The sequence below is a fragment of the Trichosurus vulpecula genome, chromosome 2 (genome assembly GCF_011100635.1).
Source record: "Trichosurus vulpecula isolate mTriVul1 chromosome 2, mTriVul1.pri, whole genome shotgun sequence".
NCBI lineage: Eukaryota > Metazoa > Chordata > Mammalia > Diprotodontia > Phalangeridae > Trichosurus > Trichosurus vulpecula.
The window spans coordinates 188,472,133-188,493,085 of record NC_050574.1 but is presented as its reverse complement, the minus strand read 5'-3'; the positions used below and the strand labels follow the sequence as shown (position 1 = coordinate 188,493,085).

The window sequence follows — 20,953 nt, the reverse complement described above, 5'->3', positions numbered from 1 at the left end:
TTCCAGCCCCAGGCCCACCTGGTGGGAGGAATTAAGTGGCAGATTAGAGCAGGTGTGCAAAGCCTGCTTTGCCCTGCCTGGATCTGGGCTGTAATCCTGGTTGGCGGTTCTTGGGGGAGAAGGAGCACTGGTGTGGCAGAGCTTGCTGTGTAGAAGTAGCTCTGAAAACAGCAGCACAGCCCCTCAAGCTTGGGACAAAGTACTCTCTACTCTACAAGCAGTAATACCCAGACAAAAAGCTCTAGGGTCAAGTAGTTGGCTGGGAACATGAACTGGCAGTGAAAACAGTCTCATATTCAGACTCAGACTTTGGAATCTTTTTGTGGTGACCAATAAGACCAAAACATACAGCCAGAAGTCAACAAAGTCAAAGAGCCTACATCAAAAGCCTCCAAAAAAAATATGAATTGGTCTCAGGTCATGGAAGAGTTCAAAATGGATTTGGAAAAGCAAGTAAGAGAAGTAGAGGAAAAATTGGGAAGAGAAATGAAAGTGATGGAAGAAAATCATGAAAAATAAGTCAATGACTTGCTAAAGGAGAACCAAAAAAAAAAAAATACTGAGGAAAATAAAACCTTAAAAAACAGACTAACCCAAATGGCAAAGGAGCTCCAAAAAGCCAAAGAGGAGAAGAATGCTTTGAAAGGCAGAATTAGCCAAATGGAAAAGAAAGTCCAGAAGACCACTGAAGAAAATACCACCTTAAAAATTAGACTGGAGCAAGTGGAAGCTAGTGACTTGATGAGAAATCAAGACATTATAAAACAGAACCAGAGGAATGAAAAAATGGAAGGCAATGTGAAATATCTCACTGGAAAAACCACTGACCTGGAGAAGAGATCCAGGAGAGATAATTTAAAAATTATTGGACTCCCTGAAAGCCATGATCAAAAAAAGAGCCTAGACATCATCTTTCAAGAAATTATCAAGGAAAACTGCCCTGATATTCTAGAACCAGAGGGTAAAATAGAAATTGAAAGAATCCACTGACTGCCTCCTGAAGAAGATCCTAAAAAGAAAAGCCTAGGAATACTGTTGCCAAATTTCAGAGCTCCCAGATCAAGGAGAAAATACTGCAAGCAGTCAGAAAGAAACAATTTGAGTACTGTTTAAACACAATCAGGATAACACAAGATCTAGCAGCTTCTACATTAAGGGTTTGAAGGGCTTGGAATATGATATTCCAGAGGTCAATGGAGCTAGGATTAAAACCAAGAATCACCTACCCAGCAAAACTGAGTATAATGCTCCAAGGCAAAATGTGAATTTTCAATAAAATAGAGGACTTTCAAGCATTCTCAGTATAAAGACCAGAGCTGAATAGAAAATTTGACTTTCAAATACAAGAATCAAGAGAAGCATGAAAAGGTAAACAAGAAAAAGAAATCATAAGGAACTTACTAAAGTTGAACTGTTTTGTTTACATTCCTACATGGAAAGATGATGTGTGCAATTCATGAGACCTTTCTTGGTATTAGGGTAATTGAAGGGAACATGGATAGATAGATAGATAGACAGCTAGACCGATATAGATATATAGACAGAGAGCACAGGGTGAGTTGAATATGAAGGGATGATATCTAAAATAATAAAATGAAATTAAGGGACGAGAGAGGAATATATTGAGAGAGGGAGAGAGGGAGAAAGGGAGAGATAGAATGGGATAAATTATCTCACATAAAAGTAGGAAGAAAAAGCTGTTCTGTTGGAAGGGAAGAGGGGGCAGGTGAGGGGGAATGAGTGAATCTTGCTCTCATGAGATTTGACCTGAGGAGGGAATGACTTACACACTCAATTGATTATCTTACCCCACAGGAAAGAAGGAGGAAGGGGGCAAAAAGGGGGGATGATAGAAGGGAGGGCAGATGGGGGAGGAGGTAATCAAAAGCAAACACTGTCGAAAAGGGACAGGGTCAAGGGAGAAAACAGAATAAAGAGGGACAGGACAGGAGGAAGCAAAATATAGACAGTCTTTCACAACATGAGTATTGTGGAAGGGTTTTGCATAATGATACATGTGTGGCCTATGCTGAATTGCTTGCCTTCTTAGGGAGGGTGGGTGGAAAGGGAATAGGGGAGAGAATTTTAAAAGTAGATGTTCAAAAAAAAAAGTTGTTTTTGCAAGCAACTGGGAAATAAGATATACAGGCAATGGGGCATAGAAATCTATCTTGCCCTACAAGAAAGTAAGGGAAAAGGGGATGGGGGGTGTGGGGTGACAGAAGGGAGGGCTGACTGGGGAACGGGGCAATCAGAATATATGCCATCTTGGAGTGGGGGGGAGGGTAGAAATGGGGATAAAATTCGTAATTCAAAATCTTGTGGAAATCAATGCTGAAAACTAAAAATATTAAATTTAAAAAATTTAAAAATTTTTAAAAAAGGATGACCTAGGTACAATACAAAATGTCCAAGAGAACTGCCAAAGAATGCAAAATTATACACAAATTTCTGTACCTAGTATTGAAATGTTCAATCCTAGTGAACTTAAACATACATTAAAGTGGATATTCATAATAAACTTGCCCATTCACAATATGTACACTTGTCTTAAAACAGTCACATGGATCCTGAAAAATTTCTGATAACTACAGGTCACTAAAAACCAATACACTTTGAGCAAGTCAAGTCAATAAGCACTTACTATGTGCCAGACATTGGATTAAGTGCTGGGGATACAAAGAAGGGGAAAATATCATTCCTTCCCTCAAAGCAACTAAGTAGACATAAGGTATACACAGTTAACATTCTGCTCTGCTTGGTCTCAATTCCACTAGAACAAGATGCCCCTTCCAAAATAAGCTGACTAATGGACATCTTTTCACCATGCTATTAAGCTTTTAACCTGACAGTTTCCTAACTCCTTTATCCTCCTCTTCCCTCTGCCTGGAGGGCTGGAAGGTGAAGCACTAAACTCCTCCCAAGTCTTTCCTTTATAAAGGGCTGAATCTGGACCTTGCAGCTCACTTTCCACCTTCCATCTTAATAGTTCTACTTGGCCTGAATTCCACAAAACAAGATGGCCCCAGGCATGGAGGCCTCATCCCTGCCCTCTTCATACTTCCTTTGATGTACTGTCTTCCCCCATTAGATTTCAAGCTCCTTGAGGTCAGGGACTTTCTTTTTCTAACTATCATCCCCAGCATTTAGCATAGTGCCTGGCACATAGTAGGCACATCATAAATGTTTAATTAATTGGATACCGAGTAGAAAGAAGGTTCTCTGCGAGGGTAGCAGCTGGGGGAATCAAGAAAGACCTCCTTAGAATAGGTAGGAGTCGAGTCCTGAAAGTAGTTAGGTAAACTCTTAGGGGTGAGGGCACTGAGCATTTCCAGGGGAATAGGGGAGAGGTGGGGAGACCAGAGCTAGTGTACAGAAATGGAGATGGAGATGAAGTGTAGAGATCAAGGCAGGGAAGACTAGCATTACTGGATGATATGTACAGGAGAAAATTAAAAGGTAGGAAGAAGCCAGATTATGGAGAGCTTTAAATGACAAGCAAAGTTTATATTTGATCCCGGATGGGAAGGGACAAAGGAGAAGGGGGAAAGAGAATGAGCATTTACTGAGCACCTTCTACATGCCACGCACTTGTGCTAAGTACTTTAAAATGTTATTTTATTTGATCCTCACGATAGTCCTATGATATAGGTGCTATTGTTACCCTCATTTCACAGCTGAGGAAACTGAGACAGAGACTAAGTGACTTGCCCAGGATTGCACAGCTAATAAGTGTCAGAGGCTGAATTTTAACTCAAGTCTTCTGTACTCCAGGCCCGCTGCTCTGAGCACTATGGCACCACCTAGCATCCTCCTCCTAGAGAGGAGCTACTTTGAAGCTCAATGAGCAGGGAAATTAAATGCTCAAACCTGTTACGTTAGAAAAACCCCCTTAGTCAAAATCAGAAACAAAAAACTCAATAACATAGTGTAAGACAAAATGAAAAACACAAATTACCTATGAAAAACTCCTTTTTTGATTAAAAGCTGCTGGGAAAACTGGAAAGCCATTCGGGAGAAACTAGCCTTAGACCAACACCTTATACCATATAACAATACATTCTAAATGGGTACATAACATTAATATTAAAGATCATGTTACAAAAAAATTAGAAGAAAAACCTGTCATATACTTCTCACAGTTATAGGTAAAAAATATACCTAAAAAACCAAGAGGTAAAAGGCAGTTATTATAAGGGATAAAAGAGATAACTGAAAAGCTGCAGAGACAACAAGCATCTAGGATAAGAAGGGAAGTGGTCAAATGGAAAAAAATCTTTGTATCAAATTTTACTGATAAGGGTTTGATAGACAAGATATGTAAAAAGATTAATAAACATGTATAAGACTAACATTCCCAAATAAATGGTCAAAGGATATGAACAAATAGTTCTCAAAAGAATTGCAAAGTATTCACAATCACATGAAAATGCTCCAAATCACTAGTAATGAGAAAAGTAAATTAAAACAACCCTGAGCTTTCATCTCACACCAAAGATAACCAAAGAAATGGCAATACTCAATATGAGAAGGGTTGTGGAATGATAGGCACAATAATATAACTATTAGCGGAGCTGTTAAATGGTACAACCATTCCGGACAGCAATTTGCAAACATACAATCAAAGTAACTAAAATAAAATGGTCATACCCTTTGAATCACAGACTCCATTACTGGGCTTATTCCCCAAGAAAGTCAATGATAGGAACAAAATCTTCATATACACCAAAATATTTATTAGCAGCACTTTTTGCAAAAGCAAAAAATTGTAAACAAAGTAGATGCCCATCAACTGGGGAATGGCTAAACAAATGTAATGAAATATTAGTGTGCTGTAAGAAATGATGCATGTGATGAATACAGCCAATGAAAAAAATCTACATGAACTCTTCATAGGGAAGTAATCAGAGCCAAGAAAATAACATACACAGTAACTACAAAAACGCAAACAGAAAGAATAACCATATACAAAAAAAAAAATCCAAAGTGAATGTAACAAAATTATAAAGATCAAGCATGACTTGAATGAAGACCTCTTTGTGGCGCTCCACAATACATGGCACATGTTTTTGGACTTTTTCAATGTATCATGCTGATTTTTTCCTTCTTTTCTTTTCTTTCTTTTCTGTCTTTAAAAAATATTATCTAATTTGGGATGGATCTCTGGTAAGGGGAAGGGAAATAACTACAAAGATGTAAAAAACAGAACACATCGATAAAAACTTAGTAATTTTTAAAAAATATATATATTTTAAAAAGTAGAATTCTTTCACCAGCCGAGTAGAGGTTGAGTTAGAGTGGAGAAGTGACTTGAGGCAGGGAGACTGTTTGAAGACTGTTGGAATAATCTAGAAGAAAAGTGGTGATGGTCTAAACTAGATGGTGATTGAGTAAGTAGAAAGAGGAGAACATATACAAGAGCTGTAGTGAATGTAGAAATGACAAGATTTGGCAACAAAATGTACATGTTGGATGAATTGAGATTAAGGAGCTGAATTGAGATTGGGCAGCATGTAGATGGTAGTGCCCTCAACAGTAATAAGGAAGTTGGGAAGAGTGGAGGGTTTGGGGAGAGTTCTCTTTCAGACATACTGAATTTTGAGATGCCTCCTGGATCTTCAATTTGAGTTACCCAGAAGTCCATTGGTGATGTGGGACTGGAGCTCAGGAGAAGTAGTGTGGGATACATAGACTGGGAATCATCTGCAAAGAGATGATAACTGAACCCAGGGAAGCTGATGAGATCCATAAGTATAAAGAAGAAGGCCCAAAACAGAGATCTGAAAGACCCTCGCAAGCAGTAAACACGATAAGCTGAAAAATCAACAAAGGAAACAAAGAAGGAGCAACCAGCAGGAAAATTAGAAGGGAACAGTGTCACAAAAATCTAGTGAGAAGAATATCAGAGAGAGGCTAAGAATGTGGCAGAAGTCAAGAAGGATAAAGACAGGAAAAAAAAAACCCTCAGATTTGGCAATTAAGAGCTTATTGGCGATTTTGGAGAGGGTAGTTTCACTTGAATGAAGGGGTCAGGAGTTTTTTGAAGCAAGTGAGAGGAAAGAAAGTGTAAGTGTGGAGTACAAACCACACTTTTCAGGGAGTTTGGCTGAGAAGAGACATAGGATGATAGATTGGATCAAGTGAGATTTTTTTAAAAGATGAGGGGACATGAATGTACTCATGGCATGAGGGAACAAAGAGTACTTGTTTTACATTACTTTCGAGCTGAGTTAAACAGAAGAAAAGAATTAGCCTATAACAATATCTTTGACCAAAACCCATCTGAGAACGTTCTTAGATATGTACACCTATCTTTGGGAAAACTTCTATATGTGGTCCATTTACATATCATACTTATCTAATAAGTATAGCTAAGAAGAAAAAGTTATTCACTAATTACATAAGACTTCTCCCATACCAAATATTTGCTTCATCTGGTTATGGGATAGAAAATGTGAGGCTTGTGAAATTTAGACATAATCCAAGTGATTTTTATTTGCTGTGTCCCATATACCAAAGTGGAAACTCTTAAGAGTTAGCCTAATAGGAGGAAAAACTAAAGTATAATTCATGAATTTTAAAATTGTTCTTCCTTGCTGTGGCACATTAGCTAGCATTAGATCTCTGTTTTATGATACAGGCAGGAAAATCCAAGTTATTTTCAAAACTAAAGCCCAAATGAAAATACTATGTAGAAATAAAACCTCACATTTGCCACCATGAACATTAATACCATGTTTCTATACATAACTTCCAGTAAACGTATCATAGTAGCATAATCTGGTGCTGTAAACTTCAATTATACTGCCATTTTAATGGACCATTCTCATTGAAAAGTTACCACTAGAAGATTTCTCACAGCCATTCCATCACTTTATTTTTAGGCAAAACTCAAAACAAATACAAACTTATTATTCTAAATGCTGAAATTCACAAACAGATCCAGGTAGTAGAATGACATAAAATAATATAACCAACAGTGGAAAAAATGATTTTAATCTGTTCTCTTTTACATCTCCTCTTTCAGCAATAGAACAACCAAAAGTCAATTAGGGGAAAACAACAAGGAAATGGGGATCTACTAGACAGCCATATGATGATGATGATGAAAATGGCAACAACAATGATCACGATGACAGAAAAAGATTTACAGCTTCAGGTTTGCAAAGTGTTTTACATGTCATTTCATTTGATTTGCACAACTCGGAGGGGCAAATATTATTACTCCCATTTATTATATAGATGAGGAAGCTGAGGAAAAGGTTAAGTGACTTTCCCAGGGTCTTATACCTACTAAGCATATGAGGCAGGATTTGAACTCAAACATTCCTCACTCCAAGTCCAGTGCCCTATATCCACTGTGCCACCTCAATAACAATTGAGTTAAGTATACTGATCTTTCCATTCTACCACTCAACCCCTTCACGTAAGCAAGACACTATAGGCTTTTTTCATTATTTTTAAAAAACAAACCAAAAACATGTTTTGTCTCCCTTTAACAATCCATACTTTTAAACAAAATAAATAGCTGCTACATGTTTTTTGGGTTTTGACTGGTAGCATTACCACACTCCAAATACATAAATGTGAAAAGGATGGACACACACACACACACACACACACCCCTAACAAGGGGCAATTGCTGACTGACAAACTAGTGAAATTGAGAGGAGTAATCTTACTTAACTTTAAAAGCTAACTTGGCTTGGGGCCAGTAAATTCCTAACAGTTTAGACTCAAGGAATAAAAATCAGTTCCCCAGGAGATATTTCTATAAATCTTAACGACAGTTAATTGATATTAGAAGCAGATGCAGCTTAAGTTAAAAATCTAAGAGGTAGGTAGAAAAAAACCGCTGATCAATGAAATGAAGTTCTTCAGGGTGAGGAGATTTGGAATCCTCCACAGATGAACTGTTACGAGCCTTTAGATAGGTCATTAAACTTGTCTGTAACCATTAAAATATCAGTAGCTAAAACAAGGATAATTTTCACGTTACCTTGAAGAGTTGTAATGAAGAATAGCAGGAATTTTTGTCAAGTACTTCAGGGCTTAAACCATGGAGAGCAACTATTTTCTCCCACAAAATTTTCACTACTACCACTGTGAGAAACAGAATAGTAGGATAGCTGGACCAATGATCTGCCTCAACATAACTAATTCTTTAAATTCTTATAAGAAAGGAGCTATATAAAGAATAAAATAGTAGTACTATATCACACACAAGATTCATATCCTTAATTTGATACTTCACAAGAATAAATTCAAATAGAAGCCTTTAATTTTAAGAAATACATGTCTTTATTATATATAATCGGTTAATTTGTGGCAATTCTCTCCCCTGAACACACTGAAAAACCAAGGAAATTCTGTAAGAAATATTTTTATTGCCAACCAGATTTGACAGACGCCAAAAAATTCCCAATATCATTCAAGTACTTAGTTGAATGTTCATTTCCTGTTTTATTTTGTCTTTTAATGAAACATGACCAAAATTTTATTTGGTACATTAAAATCAAATTTTACAATGCTAATAGAGTGAGAATTTCCTTATTTCCTGTGCTCTGAGCAATTTGATATAAAGCTAGCTGCTAAAATATTATTAAATGTTGGAGAGAGCTAAATGATCTAGTATCAAATATGGTGGAATTCCTTTAAAAGACTGAAGTTCACAAAAAAAAGTAAAGCTTACCACCTTATGAACTATGTTATAATTAACTATGGATGTAGAATATCTAAATTTTGGGGAACAATAATTAATAGTACATTTGTGTCCATGAATGATAAACTTCTATTTATCCAGAATGATAAAGGAAAGGGGGTACTTCTGGTTTTTAATAATTAAATATTTTCGTTAAGCTATCCAGAACACTAAATGCAAATGACCAAGTTTCAAAAACAGAGAATAAATAAAATGTGTGAGCTTAATCACTTATTCAGAAATACCTGGATACTTTCAGAGCTTAGTGCATTAAGGTCTACAACTATGAAAATCAACATTCATTATATACTGTGGTAGATATAGATGACAATGAGGAGAGTGGACAGAATCTGTACTGACCTTAAAATATACACCTGAGGATGTTTTTTGGATTAAGTCCTTGCTGTTAGTTTATGTGTTTGTAATTTGTTTCTCATAAGATAATGTGTTGCCTACCATCCCCTACACACACACACACACACACACACACACACACACACACACACACCCCTCACATCCAATTTTTTGAGCTCTTTGCTCAAATTCTAGATAAATGAGAATTTACTATAATAATTTTTTTTAAACAGGGCTTAACTGACTACATATATAGTCACTATATAGACTATAGTGTCCTGTCAGGTTATGTGTATTAGAAATAATTCAGTCCTTGATATTTTGAAATAAATTCCAAAAGAAAAAAAATTATAATGGAGGAAAAACTGGATAAACTACTTTAAAAAAATCAGCTAATTTTTGCATGGACTACTTAACTTTCTTTCTTGGTGAAGAATCTGGCCCAAATAATCTCCCCAAAATTAAACAACGAAAAACTTTTAAAATAAAAGCAGCCACGATTATCAACTTTCAAAGAGTGTCTAGTAAAAATTACTTTTACCTGTAGATTGTTTTCTGTGACTCTGTTCCACCAAACCATATTGATGGGTACTCCTGATTTACACCTGTCAGCCAGGCAGCCAATAGGATTCTTTGCTTTTCGTGCCTTTGATCCCACCGGAACTAGCCTCTCCTCCAGCATCCCCAGTCGGTACTTCCTTGGCTATGAAAAAGAAGGAAAGAAACCAGGCCACTCCTAACATCCCTCAGACTTAGCTAAACTAACTAACAGAAAGAAGACATCTGGGGATTGGTGGAAAAGGAAATAATTTGAAAGTTTCTGATGGAGTTACCTCCCCATCCCTTATTCCCACATCAATCCATCATCCTATCAGGCAGGTTTTGGGTAACATTACTTAGAAAAACAACTATCATATTTTAAAGTGAAATCTAATAATATAAAAGTATGAAGTATGGAAACTGATTCTGTTTCTATGCTAAAAGTTTTAAAGTCAATTTCAAAGTAAACTTCACCAAAGTTTCTCCACTGGCACTTACCTATTCTCACTGCATTATGAAGAAATGGCTCCAATGAAAGAAAATTGTAAAATTATCCAAACTATACCCTTTTTTTCTCTCTTCTTTACCCTCAACCCCCACCTGGAAGCCCAAATAAATACCTTCAATTAATTCATGTTAGATAAAAAGTATGCTACCTAATTAATAGGAATTGAGTGCTGACAGAGTAAAGTCAAATAAAAGTTAGTGTCTACCAACTATCCAGTTCTCTCTTCTGAATCTGTACAGCATTAGACTTCAAACAGAAGCATTATTTAAAGGGAGGAGAGTCCAAGAAATAAACAAGCATGAAAACTCCTACTATCAAAATTTCAAAATCTGAAGAAACTAATAGTTTTAAAGTATTTACCTGAAAAGTAAGCCTAAGGAAGAATTTTAAAAGAAATCAAACAAAACAAAATTTTAGGAAATCTAAAAGAAATAGTCTAAATCCCAATTTACTAACCTTATACGTACAATCCATTCAGAAAGAGCCTACTACGTTCCAAAAACAACTGTGTGTCAGGCAAATAAATACAAGGTAATGGAAGGGAGGGCTCAAGCAGTTGCTGGGGACATGTATAAGAGGCCTGGGTGAAGGTTACTTTCAAACTTAACTTTGAAGGAACGCTAGGGATTGTAAGAGATGAAGGTGAGGAAGAAGTACATTCCACAAGCATGTGAGAAAGCCTATACAAAGGCACTGAGAAGGGAATGGAATGCCATGTTAGAGCAACAGGCCATTCTGGCTGGACCAAAGTATGTGAAGGGAGCCATATATAATAAAGGTGTGAAAGGCTTTTAAATGCCAAAACAGAGGATTCTGTATTTGATTCTAGACGTAACTGCAATCAGACTATTCAATCTTTGCACATATCAACCTAGATTACTAACATCACAAAGATCAGGAAACAGTCATAATAGAGGTAATGGTGTTTTCATCTCTATGACTTTAAACATACTTTCAAAGTGTATTTTTCCCCCACTGATAACAAGTTTCTATACACTAACCAATATGGATCCCAAATTAAAGTGAAATCAATTAACAAGCTATTATTAAGCACCTACTATGCACCAGGTACTGTAATGGGCACTATGGAGATAAATACAAATTCAAACAATAAAACAATCCCTACTCCCAAGGAACTTGGGTCTCCCAAGTATACGTCCTTCCTTTCCGTTAACAAATTGTAAACCCAGAGGCATATAAAATGACATACAATCACTTGCCTTCATTTTTTCTCTTCTTTTCTAAATCCTCTGCAATTTGGCTTCCAACCTCATTATTCAACTGAAACTGCTCTCGCCAAACTTAACAAAGATCTCTTTCTTAATTGCTAAATTGTTCTTTACTCATTAGCCATCTTTCTTGACTTACCTGTAGCATGTGGCATTGCCGACCACCTTTTCAGCCTCGATACTCTCTCCTCTCTGGATTTTTGTGACACTGTTCTCTTGGTTCTCTTCCTACAGATCAATCCTTTGTGGGATCTCATCCACAGATAAAACATTTATTAAGTGCATACTATGTGCCAGGAACACTAACTGTGGGTACGCCCTCAGATTCTGTCCCAAGCTCTCTTCTCCTTTATTCAACCTCTCACTTGGTGATCTCGTTAGTTCCCGTTGGCTTCAATTATCCTCTCTATTCAGATGATTCCCAGATCTATCACCACCTCTACTGAGCTCTAAACCTGAATCACCACTTACCAGACATTTCAAATTGGATATAGCATAGGCAACTTAAACTCAACATGACCACAAGAGAACTTATCATACTTCCCATCACCAAGATCCACAACTTCTGTCATTTCCTTCTTGAGCGCTTACCTTCGTTCACCCTCACATGACCAACCAATTGCCAAATCTTATCATGTCTACCTCTACAGCATCTCTTTGATACATATCCATCTCTCCATTCTCATCATAGTCACCACCCTAGTACAAGACCTCATCCCCAAATATCCCATAGGTACCTCAAATTCAACATGCCTAAAATAAAACTCATCTTTTCCCTTAAAAATCTCTTCTCCAAATTTCCTATTTCTGTTGAGGGCATCTCCCTCTTTCTGTCCAACCCAGGTTTACCACCTCAAGTGCCAACCTATGCAGATCACTTTCCCTTATCTACCATATCCAATCAGATGCCACACCTTGTCAATTCTTGTTCCACAATATATCTCATATCCTTTCCCTTCCCTTCACTCACATAGCCAGTTTTTCCCATCTCTAGTTCCCCTTCCACGTAACTGAAAAAATAATCTTCTCAAAGTTAAAAGTCTATGACCTTCCCCTGCTCAAGAACTTTCAGTGCACCCTAATGTCTTTGAGATAAAATACAAACTCCTTAGCTTGGCATTCAAAGCCCTTCACAATGTGGCTCCAGCCTACATTTCCAGGCTTACCTCACTTGACTCTTCTTTATACGTTAGACATGTCTCTCAAACTAGCCCACTAGCTGTTTCCAAACCTGGCCTCCCAGGTTCTGCGTTCACTGAGGGATGCCTGAAATAGACTTTTTTCTCACTTTCACCACTCAAAATCTTAAAATTTCTTTACAGCTCTGACAAGGGGGCACCTTCAAAGGGACTTTTCCTGGTTTTCCTATCTGTTAGTGTTCTCCTCTCCCTCAGATTACTGTTTATTTACCTAACTGTTTCACAAGTTATATGCCTTAATGTACACTCCTTGAAGGCAAGAAGTTTCTCCTTGCTGTCTTTGAATCCTCAGTGCCTAACACAATGACATGTATACAACATACACTTAATAAACAATATGTTGAATTGTAACAGGAGAGGAAATCTGAGGTGCTTGATCATCCTAATTAGAACTTGGGATTTTATTACATTAAAAAGGTAATGGAAAGCAATCAGTTCACTCATTATCCTGATTTAAGTTGCAATAAGGTTGATAAAACGAAAATAAACTTATAGTATTAAAATTAAGTTTAGTAGAGCTCATTCCCCATCCAAAAACTACATGTGAAGACCAGCTCTAGGTCATGGATCAACTAAATCAGGGCTGCCGAAAATGCAGCCCGCCTACAAGCATAGAAATTTAAGTAAATGCTTTAGTAAATGAAGCAGAGCTACCGCAGAGCTCTCACTAAAATGGCAAATCAAAATATACTGTCTATTGTTTCAATAAAAACCTAAGGTTGGACAGCCCTGAACTAAATGAAGAAACTTTCAAATTTCTCTATTACTAAGCAAATTACTTCTCATAGTATGTTCTTTCGGCATAAATATAAAAGAATCAGGCTAATATGAAGAAATGTTAACATATTTCTTCCTACTTAGCATATAACTTGGCAGAGAACTATATTAGCAAAGTAACACTGGGTAAATTCAGTTAACATCATGTTTTTCAGTTGCTCTATTTTAACAAGGATATTTTTAAAATAAAAGACACAGTGAAAATGACCAGTATAAGGCACTTCTCAAGGTCCATTTCATGGAATCACGTTATCAGTTAAAGAATGCGGAAACAAAGTACTTCTGGCAATAGGTTCAAATCCAACCAGCCTTCTGAATATAATAAAGGACCCATCTTATACCAAAGTATATACTACAGCAAGGTTCCAGCATATATATAAAATAATATTATAAGCAGAAAGAGAAAGTAATATTAAATAACTAATTCAGATTTCACCATTTTGAAAACTATAAAATGTATAAAGATTAGGCTGAAGATTACACCTTTGGAAAAAAAATGGGACTTCTCAAACAAATATGGAATATAAATGAGATGTGAAGGTGAAAATTTTGCCTAAGTATGAGAATAAACTGATTAAACCATTTAAAAAGAAATAATGCAGTTACAATAAAAGCCAAAGCCAGTAGTTAATAGTAACCATTTCTTCTTTAAATTAAATGTCTATTTCTACCCATGCTACAAAAATCTAAATATGGACTACATGACCTTTTCCAGCTCCCAAGTTCTATGACTCTGAATAACAAATGAAATGAACTACCCTTAATGCATGGAAATATGATATGATGGAAAAGGGGTGTTCTGATTCTCATTTATTAAATATTTTTATTAGCTAAATTATCCAGAGCACCAAACATGAATGACCAATTTTCAATGAATGTGAATACAATAAAATGTGAACATAATTGAATCTTTCTTAAATTATTCAGAAATACATGGATACTTGCGGAGCTTGCAGTGCCTCAGGTCCACTGTTATGAAATTTTCATTTGGAGTCAGAGGATGTGGGTTCAGACCCCACCTGTGCTGCTTTCTACCTCTATGCCCTTGGGTGGGTCACTTCACATCTCTGGGCCTCAGTTTCCTCATCTGTAAAATGAGGGGGTTGGACTAGATAACCCATAAAGTCCCTTTTAAGCCTAGAAGAACACATTTATACAAAGTAAAGAGAAGCCACAGGATAGGCTGGACTTTTGATAGCTATTAGAAATCATCATTTATTCAGTTAAGAAACATGATCTATTGATTAACAAATAGAAAACACGTTAGCCTAGAATTTTCTTTAAAATGTGAAGATAAGGCTATATTTCTTTTAAAAAATATTCTAAAATAAACGCTTTCCACTAAAATTGGTCTTCCTTCCATTATTCCATATTACTGCCACTTTGCTAAATTAGTAATGCTTTATTAAGTTGATAGTGCTAAGAACAATGTATATGTCTGTAACTGAATTATTTCTCTTCTCTGGGTCTTAGTTTCTTCATCTGTAAAATGAGTGCTAAATTAGATGACTCCAAAGGTCCCTTCCTGCTCTGACCTTTGAGCCTATGATCTTTATCCAATTTTATGAACTCAAAGTCATTATTCCTGGCTATCAAACTGGTTCAATTTATTTGAATCCTAAGAAAAGAGGAAAAAAAAGTTAGCTAGTTTTTGTATATGCATGAATATATTTACTCAAATTAATAGTTGAATGCCTTATTTTGTAGCCAAACTTCCATAAATTAAAATGATAGTCTATATTTATAAATCCTTTCTAGCTTGGGCAATAGTCACCTTAGAAAGCAATTCATTCCATTTGTACCAGGTCTAAACACACAGAAAAGGTTGGGGCTCAGCAAAATGTATACTATTTCTTTTCTTTTCTATTTACTACCTTTTTCAAGGTTTCATGAAAATATATTTTAAGTTGGTAGGCCCCAACTTCTAATATCTTAAATATCTTATCTTAAAATATGGATAACGGTAGTAATAAAATTGGTGGAACTACAGGAAAGGGGACAAAAATGGCAAATGAAGGTCAGAAAAGTTCAAGTTTCATAGATATATAAAACTATCAATAATCAAGAAAATCTAAATATGTAAAGTCAAAACTTAAATATTAGGCTCTCTCAGGAAAAAAAATTCAAAAACATCAAAGCATTCTTTGGCCTTAATTACAATGCATCTATACTCAAAACACTAGAACATAATTAAAATTTGACTATTTGTTATATAAATTCAGATATATTTCTGGTTAAATGATTAAACTGCTCAACCTAAATATAACAAATGCTTGATATGATATAGGTACTCTATATAATAGTAGTTAGCCTAGTCCTCAAATGAACAAATGAGATAATATTTGTAAAAACATTTAAAACAGCACCTGGCACATATAAGGCACATAATAAATGCTTATTCCCTTCCATTTCCCCTTCCTTCCACCCTTCCTCTAAAACCGTTACAATTATAGGATATATAACCACCATAAATAAAAACATTAGGAATAAGTTTTCTGGTAAAGACTAAATCCTAGTTTACGCAGAACCAAGGCAGCAGATGTCATTTCTCTGAAAATATCCTGTAACTTCAGGATGGTCACGGAATGCTTAGTGACCAAAAAACCAAAAAATAATCACCAAAAATACCAATAATACAAAACTAGTGCTAAAATACAGTATACGAAAGGGGGAAACTGGTTTTATTTCCAGGCAAGAGAGTGTTTCCATTTTAAATTAATTAAATTAATTAAAATTAATATTTTAATGAGCTAACCACTGCCTTATCATAGCATGGATGTAACCCTGGGTTCTCAAAAGCAGTACAAGCTCTGGCTTCTCCACTAAACAAAATATTCGAAAATATACTGATATCCCTAGCTCTCTTAAAGCATTATTATGGTAAATTATAAAGTTTTTGAATATTTATTTGGAATATGAAGAGAAAATAAAATAGCTCTACACTGAGCTAGAAAGGTTTCAAGACTATTGTCAAAGGACCAGAATTTGGAGATTTGGCCACCAAGTAATGAATTTTTTTAACCACATGAACTCATGAAGACTATCTCCTAAGGTATGGAAGGAGTCATAATCAGAAGTGGTGAAGGGAGTACCTATAGCAATAAAAACCACAAGTCTTTTGAAATATGGAAATTTTGGTTAACGTGATAACTCCAGATTTCTAAAAGGAAGTATCTAATGTGTACACTAAAGGGCACTGACTGAGAGCTACTTTCTTTTGCTTTTAATGGATGTTTAGATACCTGTCTTTAATTTTTTAATGAATTACTGAAAATTAATACTAGACACTTTTTATAAAGGAAAATACTCAATCCAAGTAGACTAAACCAGTGGTCATACTTTTATTAGCTAGAGAAATAGCAACTTCATGTTAGTACAAAAGACAACTGATTCAAAATTTTTAAATAGCAGAATCACAGACAATATGTTGAGAATATTAGAGGAATGCATTCTAGATCACATAATTTTAGCACACCACAATCTTAACATTATCTCATCTAATTCAGTGCTGTTAATTCTTCTCTACTGCCTTCCCTCCTGAATCCAAGTGGATTGACTAAATCAATGGGAATAGGTAACTGTAGCACAGAGGGACCAAGGTTATGACCTACCACCAGTCTGGCACTTGTGGACCCATTTAACAATTGCAGATCCATTTCACAATGCAAATCCAACCTAGTACCATTCCTTTTGCCCCCCAAGAAACTATAAAGCCTGAATGTAGGTTTTTAGCTAATAATCAATCACTACAAATTTCAACAGAGCAATCTGAAATATAAAAAATCATTGGCAGTAGCGTCTCTGTCAACAACGTAAATTGCATGTTAATTACAATTTGAGTAACTAAAAATCAAAGAAATTCTTCAAATTCCTAGTCCATCTTTAACTTACTTTGTGGTTTGTAAGATACATAAGGTCACCTACTGCTTAAGATACTTACAGAATTCTATGCTCCATAATATCTAAATGCAATGAAATTTAATTCACACATATGCATGTCAAATATTCTTAATACCCTTAATGGGCTTATTATAATGTAAGAGATCCATTCATATTTTAACAAGTGAATTACAAAGTTTTAAACTCTTTATAAAAATCTGTAATTATTGACAACATATCACTTTGTAACTTAGTTCTTGGGAAATTTTCTCCCATTATCAATTCTGCTTAAATATTATAATTCACCAAACAGAACTTAGGATTTTAGTTAGTTCTGTAAGTTGAGTCAACCAATATCCAATACCTGAGGCACTGGCCAATTAATAAAGTAAAAATAATATCAGATAACTATATAATTAAATTTTAACCCATACCACCTTTGTGAGATCCCCTTAAAATTTCAAATAAATCGCAAACTTCACATCAGAAACTTTACAATTCACCTTAATAACAGCTTACAATGAGAAGCTAGGGATGTGGAAAAATAGTGTATATCATCATATTTTAGATTAGGTTTTACAGAGAAGCCTGATTCTACTTCTGATTACAACCTTTGTAGGCATGCCCCACAGTCATAATTTTCTGTGCACGGTTAATTCTATTGTTGCACCCTCCCCAAACATACCTCCAGCTCCCACCCTGGGGATATACTGTCTTGATCGGTAAAAGTTCAATCCTATTGAGGGCAGCCTTAGCTACCAGATTATATAATAGATGTTTCCCTGCCACGCCGTGGCATCCTCGCCACTCCACACTTTTTATCTTTCCCTCTAGACACTGTATCAGCACCATCACTGATTCTGGAAATAAACTATTGCCCTATAGCTCCACTTACCATTCTTGTGAATTTTCAAACCAAACATCCTCCCTGCCTCTACTATGTGTCATTTTCTCTACTGGAAACTCTTTGAGGGCAGAAGTTATCTTTCTTTTGTATTTGCATCTCCAATGCTTAGCACAATGAATTGTTTTTTAGTAAATATGCTTAATAAATGCTTTTTCATTTGTTCATTTCTAAGAATTTAAGAGAATAGTAACTTCACGTACAGCAAATAGCAATTTATACCACTAATAATTGAGGAAGCTTAGTATTTTGTAGTGTTTTTTCTCCCACCAAAGAAAAGGCAACTTTGTCACTAGGAAGGAAAAGATATGACCAAAAAGAAAAAAAAATCACATTATTATTATATATGTTAAATTTTCTGAGTATTCACGTTTAAAATTGTTAGTGGTTAAGACTTGTTCTGTTTGGTCCCAGGAGGACAGAAATAAGAATAATGTTTGGAAGTTGCAAAGAGGCAATCTAGGCTTGATGTCAGGAAAAAACTTCCTAGCAGAGCTATTCATACATGGAATGAGCTGCTTCAAGAAACAGAAGATTTCCCCTCTTAGAGATCTTGAAGCAAAAAGCTACATGATCACTTGTCAAGTAAAATGCAGAAGGTTGGATTAGAAGGTTTCTGAGATCCTTTCCAACTCTGAAATTCTGTGACTATCATTTAAATTATGGTTGAGTTCACAGTCAACTTTAATTTCAAGAGAAAAGAGTAAAATAAAAAAAAATCAAGTCTAGCTTTTAACCTAAAGTTCAACTATAGAACTTAGATCATTTTATCAAAACTATACTTATTACCATATTCACACTGACACGAAAAATACACTAACAGAGTTAAGTGTCCTAAAAGCTAGTTTGTAAATTTACACTCAGGATATCATGGAAGCAAAAATTTTTCTCATCCTTCATGCCAACTATAAATTCTTTCCTTAACCAAAATTTTTTTACCTATTAATTTTAACAAAATTAAGAATCTATACCAATAATAGACATTCCAAATAAATATTTAATACTTTAAAAATGTGATTTCTTCAGTGTGGTTGTTCTTTCCAGTGATGCAAACTGCAATCACTCTCAACAGACATTCTTCAACAGTCTGCATCCAAAAAATGTGTCATCCTGTAGCCAACCTAGTGATAAATCTCTGATCTTAGAAAAAACTAAATTCATCATATTTACTTATCCTCATCTGTTGTGTTAGACATAAAGCTCCTATTCACAAAGAAGTGAGCTCTCACTCAACTTCGATACAAATCAAAAAGGACCGATATTAGTTCTCAAAAATAAAACCCTAATTCCATTTTCTAAGCTTAATTCTGGTTCTAACCTCATTCTAATAAGTTTTTGGACATTTAATAGGAGAAAAGGCTAAGCAGTATACTGAAAAAGGTACTATAACTGGATTCAAGGGATCTAGGATCAAATCCTAGCTTTGCCACTTATATAATCTTGGACAAGATCGGAAGTTTGGATCAAATGGCCTCTAAGGCCCCCCTCCTTCCAGCTCTAGAGCAGTGATCATATGGTCTTATCTTTTAATGAGAACTTACTGATTCAGTCCTTTAAGTGGCATTACAATTGCAAAAGCCTAGTTCTTTTTTTCTCCTTTGAAAAAAAATTTGGGGTAGGGAGAGAGGTGATCAAGATTAAGTGATATGCCCAGGGTCACACCACACAGCTAGTAAGTATCTTAAGACTGAATTTGAACTCCTGTCCTGACTCCAGAGCATTCTATCCACTGTACCACCCAGATGCCCCAAAAGTCTAGTTCTTAAAAGACATGTCAGTCACTACCTACCTTTACTGGTAACAGTACTCTATCAATCCCACACAATGGCACTGGGAAATAAAGCTGAAATAATACACAGAACCTAAAGATACAACTATATTCTTTTTTGTTGTTGTTTGGACCAGACCTGTGATTTCATTGATGCAGGGAATTCCTAGTAAATAAATACTCTCTAGGATTGTCAAAAACAGACTTTAAAGACAACCCACCATCCAAACCAAAATTTAAGTGCTCAGAATTGGCAGCACACAAAAGCTCTCTCCTGACCTTTACTGTGATTGTCTGAACACCCCCAAAATTGTGCCAAAGAGTAAAAAAAAAAAATTACATATATAAAACACAAAAAACCCATAACAAGCTTCAGGTAACTATTTTGGATCACAAAATGAGGATAAATTTAATGTTCAAACAAAATCTATTTGGAAATTGCTTGGCTTTCTGCTCTTTATTTGATTGACTCTAATATGGTAATGGTTTCTTGCTGCACTTCAGAAACAAAATAAAAAAGGAAAAAAAGAACTTATATAAAGATATATGTGTGTATATTATGTAGACATACTGACAAGCTCTCATAATGAAAATGGCACCTGTAAAAGGGTTTTATTATTTCCACTGCAGGTGAAGATTAGTAAAAGTGTCAAACATTCCCTAAAATTTAAAAATAAATAGATGAATGAATAAATGAATCAATAAATAAATGCCCCTCTAGGGTAGCTAGATGACTCAATAGCGAGAGGCACAGACCTGAAGTCAGGAACTCATCTTCCTGAGTTCAAATCTGGCCTCAGACACTTACTAGCTGTGTGATCCTGGGAAAGAAACTTAACCCTGTTTGCCTTAGTTTCCCCATGTGTAAAATGAGCTGGAAAAGAAAATGGCACACCACTCCATTATCTCTGCCAAGAAAACCCCAAATAGGGTCATGAAGAGACTGAAAAATGACTGAACAACAAAAAGTGAAGAGTTAAAAGAGTTGGCAAGCTGTTAAATGACTTGCCCAGGTTCGTAATCAGTATCAGAGGTAAGATCTGAATACAGGTCTTTTGGATTCTAAGGCTGGTTCTCTATCCATTATCTCATTT

At 35.6% G+C, this 20,953-nt stretch overlaps 1 protein-coding gene across 1 annotated transcript in view; it reads right to left on the bottom strand.

Moving 5' to 3' along the window:
* Positions 1-20,953, bottom strand: part of PAN3 (poly(A) specific ribonuclease subunit PAN3) — a 146,267-nt gene that overhangs the window by 91,734 nt on the left and 33,580 nt on the right. Inside the window, exon 5 of the mRNA XM_036744623.1 lies at positions 9,597-9,758. Within this exon, the coding sequence (XP_036600518.1) occupies positions 9,597-9,758 (162 nt within the window). The remainder of the gene's footprint in view (positions 1-9,596; positions 9,759-20,953) is intronic.